This window comes from Xiphophorus maculatus, chromosome 16, assembly GCF_002775205.1.
Source record: "Xiphophorus maculatus strain JP 163 A chromosome 16, X_maculatus-5.0-male, whole genome shotgun sequence".
NCBI lineage: Eukaryota > Metazoa > Chordata > Actinopteri > Cyprinodontiformes > Poeciliidae > Xiphophorus > Xiphophorus maculatus.
The window spans coordinates 24,441,539-24,450,258 of NC_036458.1; the positions used below are offsets into that span (position 1 = coordinate 24,441,539).

General features: G+C 39.1%; 1 protein-coding gene across 1 annotated transcript; it reads right to left on the reverse strand.

Moving 5' to 3' along the window:
• Positions 1-243: 243 nt before the first annotated feature.
• Positions 244-7,814, reverse strand: ppp4c (protein phosphatase 4 catalytic subunit). Its single transcript, XM_005811718.3, has 9 exons — positions 7,606-7,814; positions 6,751-7,005; positions 4,821-4,872; positions 4,694-4,744; positions 3,569-3,670; positions 3,185-3,358; positions 2,980-3,106; positions 2,670-2,859; positions 244-1,153 (listed from the first exon to the last, which is right to left on the reverse strand). Exons 2-9 carry the CDS (start codon positions 6,858-6,860, stop codon positions 1,024-1,026), a joined length of 936 nt encoding a protein of 311 aa, XP_005811775.1. The 5' UTR covers positions 6,861-7,005; positions 7,606-7,814; the 3' UTR covers positions 244-1,023.
• Positions 7,815-8,720: the final 906 nt, after the last annotated feature.

The window sequence follows — 8,720 nt, forward strand, 5'->3', positions numbered from 1 at the left end:
CAAAACCTCATCATACGAAACATAGTCATGGAGGATGATTTCCAAAAAAATAAAATCTGAAATCCTTGAACCTGCGAATGGATGATACGGATATCTTTTATTTTATTTTTTAAACAACTTAAGAAATATCTAATACGTGCATCTTTCTAATGTCTCCAGTGAATGGGCTTATTAAAATAAAAAGCCACCACCACAAACATTTTTATGCAGCTCATAAAACAAAATAATCACTGCTGCAGCAAATCAGTATTGATACAAAACTTTATTTTCACAATATCAAAATTGACAGAGCTAGAGCAACCCAGAGATTAAAATGAATTAAGAGGGGAAAAATAAAGAATATTGTGACTTTTCTTAAGTTAGTTACACATCTGGCATTTACTTGTAATGGTGCTGAGCAGCAGCACTTAGAATGGTAAATAACGCACGCAACAGATGACAGACAAAAACGGAAGAAAAATAAATGGAAGAGGGGCATTTTGTATTTTCTTCCATCAGCAACAGTTATACAAAGTCAAAGACAATAAATGCACTGAAGGACTTCCTTAACTGATAAAATTTGTAAAATCTCCTACAGCTGTATATCTCTGAAAAAGAAAAATAATTGCTCCATCCAAAAAAATTCTAAAACTAAATGAGAATATTAGTCATAAAAAATAAAAAGAACACTAGAAAAGAGTTGAGCTGAAAAGAAGGTTGTATCTACACAGAATGAGGAGGGACGCAGACGGAAGAAGTTGGCTGAAGGCTTAAGAGCAACCCCCAAACAAATGAGAAGAAGCAACAACAGTCATGGGCCCAGGATCTGCCACTCCCTTCCACTTTTCACTGCGATTCACCCGTCAGGCTCGGGCAAAAAATTCAGCTCTTCAGACTGCAGCTGTGCGAGAGCTCTGCAGGATCGGGCGGGTTTTCTGTCTGCTTCGAGTTCAGGCTGAGAGAATGGTCCGGCAGCAGGATGGAGGGTGTTTGGTGTTCAATGGTACCAGAATTTGACACGTGATGGCTGGCTGTTCAAAGACTTTACAGGAAATAGTCAGCTACTGGCTTCTTGGAAGGGATGCCTCTGGTCTCCTGCGGTGCCGCCTCGAATATGATGAACTCTCGCTGTAAGTGCTCGTCGAGCTCCAAGATGGCTGCCACGTTTCCACACCTGGTAGTCAAGAGAGGCAAGAGAATTCGTTTGGTCATTCTAAACCAATACAATGAGCTTAGGTTGAAAAATTACCTTTGTTTAACGTCATAGATCACACTGCATGCTGAAAACATTGCTTACCCCCTCCAAACACTTCATCTGTAACTAAAACTGAACTCCAGACATGTTTGACCCAGCTGAAGACGCGCTAACTACTGCGATTCAGAAAAGCCATAGTTACAGCAATGAGAGATTCTGCAGGAATGGCTTTCCATACGTCACACATTCCAGATATCAGACTAGCTTGTGACGCGCTCACTTTGTTTTGGTTTTCCTGCATAGATGGTGTCGCGCTGATCTTCAGCTCAGATGCTTGGTGGTAACAGCTGGAATAAACTTTGTGGTTAGCTCTACCGTCTCTGAGTTCGGGGGAATCTCTAGCATGGCTGGCCTTCAGCCTGTGGTTTGTTATGGCAGGAATCATCAAACGGTTTTACTTTCACCTCAAAATCAAAACATCCACTTTATTCCTTTTAACTTTGTGCTTCCTGCATAGATCTTATCAAGGTGATTTTCTTTTCGCACATGACCTGAAAGTGAATTTTAAGACAAGCCATGTTTTAACATTTGTTAATTGGGTTAGAACTGTCTATGTCTGCATCTCAAGGAATCCAAAAAAAAAAAAAGAAAAAGTATTTTTCTCTCCTACCTCTAAGCAAAATGCTGGCTAGAGATAAATATATTTAAATATGGCTGGTTGGATGGACATGACACCGTCTGTTATGTTCACATTGATGTTAGTGACCAAGCCTAGTGCAGGGGACAATGTGATATTGGAAAAGAAGGAGCTATGTGAGGGAAATTATTGTTCAATTTTAATCCATATAGTCCTTGAAATTATTTAAAAAAACAATTTCATTTTATAAGTTCATGCAGCCCCAGGTAAAAGTCACTTATACGTAGTGAAGGATCATGTAGGAGGACAGCTGCAAGCCTGTGGCAATAAGCAATGAATCAATTAATCGCACGATAAATTAAAGGTAGCTCAATACATTCAATAATTGCTGATTAATATCTTTTAGAGACACTTCATAATCCATTTTATTTATGGTTTTGGTTGCTGGTGGGTTTTATTATTTTTATTTATCGTTTTTGGTTGTTGTGTTTTATTGAATTTAAAATGTCTTCCTGTTCCAGTGTGGAGTGTTCTGTACAAAATTCAAGTTTAGAACTCTTTCAGAAGGCAAACCTGCATTATTATACCATTATCATTATATTAATTGAAAATGGTCTCAAAATGACAATATTATCATTTATTGTAATAATTTCTGGGACAATTTATAGTCCAGTAAAATGTGTTATTGTGACAGGCCTAGACAGTTGTTCGGTGTGTTTTATATCGGTCTGAGTTTGCCTTTGGATTATAAAATTTCAATTGAACATAGTGACCAAAAACACACTTTAAACACTGCAAAATATGAATCAGCTGTCGGCTGTCCAGTCAACACTGAGCTGGACCCAACTGAAGCCCCACCTGTAGCAGTAGTTGGGTGCTGACCACACAGTGAGGACCGTCTCATTGAAGTGCCACTTGTAGCCCTCCATGACCAGCTGGTGGGCCCGGCATATCATGTGGATGTCATTGGCGGCGTTAAACTGAGCCACCACGTCACTCCCAAACAGGTAGCCGGCTCCTCTAGGACTCACCCCCCACCCTGTGGTGTCTGAGAGCAATGAAAGAGAAACAAAAACATCAGCAGGAAAACTCCTCCCTCCCTCATGGAAGCGCTGACTGGCTGGAACGTTAGAAATTAGAGAGGTTGAAGAAACCTGCAGATGGATACCTTCAGGGTCTGACCACAGAAGGTCACACATGGGCCCATCATGAGGCACTTCCTGTTTCCTATCAATGGTCCTGATCTGGTCCAGTGTCTGGATGGAAGGAGACAGGCCACCATGCACGCAGAAGATCTACGACACACACCAAGTCACGTTAAAGTGGTGCGGTAAAACGCGACCAGTCAGAGCTGAGCAGTGAACACATCTCACCTTTCCATCAATGATAGCAGAAAGCGACAAGTAATCAAATATCTCTGTGCAATATCTCCACACGGTGACGGAGCCATATTTGCGGAGGCACTCGTCGTAGAACCCATAGACCTGGGTGATTTGCCGGGACTCGTGGTTTCCTCGGATTAGGGTTATCCTATCAGGGTAACGGACCTGATGTGAGAACAAGAGGAGGTTGGAAGATGAAATGGAAGCACAGAAATACAAACTGAGGAATATTTATTTTTATTTTATCTTGTCTACAATTGCTACTCAGTGGTGGTTGTTTTGTGTCTTGTCTCTATGCTGGAACTGCAAAATAATTTCCCTGCTGGGATGAATAAAGTAATTCTATTCTATTCTATGTGATAGTTTCATGTTCACCTTAAGAGCTAGCAGCAGAAGAAAAGTCTCCACGCTGTAGAAGCCACGGTCCACAAAGTCCCCCATGAACAGGTAGTTTGTCTCTGGAACGTCACCGCCAACCTGTTGAACATTAATAACAGGACAGCACTGTCAGTACAGATCACCTTCATTTCACTGAGGGGGAGCAGTGTATGAACCAGGTTCATACAGGTTGTAGTTAAACCCTGGGGTAGGTGGGGGAGGCATGAGAGAGCCGTCAGTACTGACCTTCCAAACACAAAAGCCCAGCCACTCTGAACTACAGCTTCCTTCCTAGCTAGTGACTAAAACACATCGCTCCTCTTTCTCTGATCTGGGCTCAGAAACAAACACAGCTCTCATCTCTCATCTCTGTAAGAGGGAGCAAAATCAAAACCCTCAACTTATTGATCTGTTTATGAATCAACAATGAATGAGGCCTGATGCCCGCTGTGCTGAGCTGACAATAAAAAGAACAGATTGGAAGTATTTTTAATGCAGACACTCGTCATCTGTGAGGAAAGGCAGCATGTCCATAAACAGTTCAACATGATCTGGGCTCAAAATGTTGGTCCAACTCTTTTGATACAGAATCTGAAACTCAAATGGAAATAAAAAGGCAGTTAAAGCTCCATAACACTGGTCAACAAAAAATGTCCAAAGAATACTTTTGTAACCCTTTACTGTAACTTAAATGTTTCTTTACATTTTAAAACAATGTTGGTAAATATTGCTTTTGCATAATATAAATTTTGAAACATGGTTGCCAAGGAAATAAAGAACTTAAACAAGAAAAACCTTGATTATGAGCTCCATTCTAATTTTGACCTTTCAACAACAACAACAACAACAAAAAAATCCACATAATGGTCACATTTTCTCTCTTGACAGAATTTGAAGCAAAAACAAATCAAGCAGTCCTTCTATCCCAGTTTCAGGCTGCAGGACAGCAGCTGGGATAACAGATCAAAACCCGACTCAATCATTTCATTTTGATTCTGGACGCTGCGTTGAACGTTTCATGGTGGCCGTAGCTTTGGGGATCCGTCCACAGACTGCATTCAGAGCTACTCGCTATGAAAAACAATGAGTGGTCAGAAGGAAGGGTGAAAGATGGAGACTTACTCTGAACAACTCCTTCAGGTCATAGAACTGTCCGTGAATATCTCCACACACCTGCAACAGGAGAAACATTTTTAAAAAGACTACATGACACAAACTATCAATCTAACACATGCTGGATGTTCCTTACTGTGACAGGAGAGTCTACCCTCTGAACGTTGCTTTCTTCAACCAGAATCTCTCTGAAAACATATTCAGATGAAAAGGAAATGAGAATGTTATTTATCTATTTTATTTAAAAGAATAAAAACCTGTAGGGATGTTTGGACAGTAACTCCTCCACCAGTCACTTTCTACAGGGAACAGCCAGCCTTTCCCACTGCAGGAAGGAGCTCAGCTCCTACTCTGTATGTGCTGTTTAGACTGCAACGCCCAAATATCCACTCTGCATGTGAACTTGGTATTAATAACAGTCCCATAAATTTAAACTTTATAGAAATTAATCAGTCATGACCTAACCACCTAATTCCTGCTGAAGGCACAGAGTCCAGCACTGGACGTCTTAATGGATTACATCACATCTAACATTCACCTCTGACCACTGAAGAGGCCAGTATAGTCAAAGTAACAACAGAATTGCTCGTTCAGGATTTTATTAAAAGGTAGACTAAACCTACAGAGGTTAAAAGAGCCAATAAATGAAAACTTCATTTGATTGGGCAAATGATCATTAAAGAAATGAAATGATCAACTTTGGTCAAAGGTCAGCAGACATTATGTACAGATAAAAATCTGTTTATCCATTTTATTCTCAAAGAACTAGAATAATGGTGACTTATTATACAATAAATTGGAAACAAACCTTCATTAAAACTGCTTTAACAAACGTCCACCAATCACAGAGGAAGAAGCCAAGCAGTGCTGCATTTCATGACCATCTCAAAAGCTAACATTCTGATGTGCACTCACATTATTTCTCCTAAAGAGAACACAATATGGGCTCTCATATGCACAATATCCTTTGCACAAAAAGAAGTAATGTCACACAACTAGAAAGTACCTACAGTTATATATTCAGAATCTCCATAACAAAAAGTTATTAGTAAGCTTTATATGATCATGATGTTCACTTATGATACTCCCAATCAAAGCAACACTGAGTTATATGTTTGCATCACTTTTCCAGTTAGTTCTAAGACGACAAACAGATGCTGCATTTATATTTCAAATTGTGACCGAACATAATCACAGTAATGTTTCCCAACATAGTTGCAAAACTACATGGAACAGCTTGATAAGGAGCAAAGTTCATTGTTACAACGATATCTGGGTTACTGAGGCTCCGTCATACAGTCAAGTGTAAAATTTGTTATTTCATCCTCACAATAACACTAGAAAAGTTAGTAAAAACATTTAAACGTAGGATTGCCCATCCACAGGACATCTAAACATGTCAGAAAGGATCCCAATCTACAAATTGATACCCATCTATTTAATAACTGCTTTTTCTGCAACTGTAAGAAACAAAACCAGAAAAAATAATAAATTAAAGCCTTAAGAGATAGACACTTTTGTCATATATAGAGTAAACAATTCTTAAGTATAAAACATATGCAAGTATAAAGGCTGTCCAATAAATGACAAGTTTAATTTTAGCCACTTTTAATGCAGCATGAAACGTTTTAGAATGTAAAGAGGTGGAAAAGTTCTTAAGTCATTAAGAGACTATAAGTTGTCTCATTTCCAAAACAGCCAAAAGCAACTTTTTCTATAAAAACTGTTGAGATGAAACTATAGAATTTTAATTTTTCCAGTAGCTGGACAGATTATTCATAATTAGAGTGAGTCTATCGCATAAGTCATACTGTTATCACAACACTCTCCAACATCTCTGCATGTTACATTTTTCATTAAAATTTTCTATCCCTACTTACAAACAGAAAATGCTATTATTATTTTAGAAGTGAAATGCCCAATGTACTCCTTTGCAGACACAGTTTTACAAAGCAATGAAGATTTACTATCATTTCTTGAGACGTTTTAATGCGATTATGGCCCGATGCAGTACTATGACGGTTTCTGATTAATTTACATGTATATATATCTATTGCTGCACTCACCTGGCTTTGGCACACAGTGCTTTCACTTCATTTTCCTTGATGAGCTCACAGCGTCGGAGCTGCTCTATCTGTCGGTCCAGGTCGCTGATGTCCCCCATTGTCACACACATAGATAGAGCTGTTCACACTGTTCACGTTTCACACACCGGGATCCCTGAATGCTCGGCTCCTCCAACCCCACAGCAACCGAGCCAATATCCAGCACGGGACGAGGCCGGAGGTCCGCTGCAGTCACAGAGTTCTGAGCAAAACAAGCTGAGGGGGAAATAAAACAAAACTATTTATTAAAATGCAAAATAAACAACCCCAACATTCAAAATAACCAGCCTTGTATGTGTTGTGAGGCTACGTATACGGGTAGCCCAGTGTGCTTTCTAAAAAGTAAAACAATAGTTACTTCAAAAAAGTCTTAAACGTGAAACAGACAAAAAATGTGGCAGTAAAGTTATAGGTTATAAGGTTATTTCTTCCAATAGGTTATTTCTTGAGGAATGTGAGGCCTATGAGCGCAGCTTAACCTATGCTAGCCACTAGCATGTTAGCTTACATCACCACTAATACGTCAGAGAACAACTGATTCTTTGAGAACTAAGCCAACCATTTTGTTCAGGAATTTGTCATAACGGTTGGACAAACGTCTCACAGTGGACACCGACCACCTCCCTGTATTCGATGGCCGGTTGTTTTAATGAACTGTGTCAATTTGAGAAGACGAAAGGCTGAAGCGCCTGGTTAACTTTACATTCGGCGAAAACGCTGGTTAGCTTTCCTTGGCTAACTTCACTAGCAAGACACTACCGCTAGCGCGGTGAGCATGTCGCGTCTGAATCGATAAGACTATAAAAACGTAATTACCGTGTCTCTGAAAGTTTGAAAAACAGTCATCAACGTTACTCTCCGTAGATGGCTGATTCTTTCTACTCGTTCACCGGCTCCACTCCCTCCCCCGGTATCGTCTTTGCCGGTTCAGTCCTGCTGTGCTCACCACCAACGTCAACCGCTCCACCTTAACTTCCGGTGCGGGGGACGCGCGTTGCTCTAATTTTCAACCGGATAATCAGTATCTGACTGGAAAAGCTTACAAACCAGGTTAAACTACACAGAAATAGAATTCTATAGAATGTGTGACTGAGTCGTAAAGACAATTCTGTTTTCAAGGCTGTGGTCAAAAATCTTCTTTTTTTTTCCTTTTTGATTTTAAAGAAACGGAGATATATTTGGTGGTACTTGTTTGATTGGTCAAAATATATTTATTTTCTTTGTCACTGGCTAAGAAACTAAGGAAACGTAGTCACTTAGTCCATTTAAAAAACTGATTCTAAATTGTTAGAATCCGTTTTCATTTCAATGCTAAACTGAAAATCCACTATGTCTGCAGTGTATGTAAAACTTTGTCATACAGCTGCAGGGATGAACTGGTTTCTGCATGTTTACCTGTTTCTCCATAAATATATTCACATACACGTCACTAAACAGCCTTCTTTAATGGTAATCTGTAAATTCCATTGGATTATAATTCAGAACTGAAACATGATTTCATTTTGTAAATCCAAGATTGAGATTCTGATAGGTTAATGGAACAATGCTACTGTATTTACTCTGCAAATTATGAATACTAACACTGTTAAGTACCACTAAAGTCTGTTTGGGTCACCAGTAGCACTTGTACCATAGTTTGACACTAATGCACCACAAGGCATTCTCTGGTGTTATGGAATTAGTATGAACATTTTCCACAGCACTAGGAACTATTTATTAATAATAATAATAATAATAAACACCATGTAAAACTTTATTTTAGAAGTTTTTAAAATGACCATTAAAAGAGTATTTTATCAGTTCTTTTGGAAGTCTCCCTTTATGAGAACCTTTTTAATAACTTGTATCCAGTGTTACTGTAGAACAAGAGCCACAGAAAATTAAAACATCATTCTTTATTCAACAAATGAAGATAGACATGGGCATAAAAT

Coding starts and splice junctions, on each gene's coding strand:
- ppp4c (XM_005811718.3), bottom strand. CDS start 6,860: ATGTGTGTGACAATGGGGGACATCAGCGACCTGGACCGACAGATAGAG. Junction 3,107..3,184: donor CTGCTATCATTGATGGAAAG/GTGAGATGTGTT, acceptor TGTGTGTCGTAG/ATCTTCTGCGTGCATGGTGG. Junction 1,154..2,669: donor GCACCCAACTACTGCTACAG/GTGGGGCTTCAG, acceptor CTTGACTACCAG/GTGTGGAAACGTGGCAGCCA.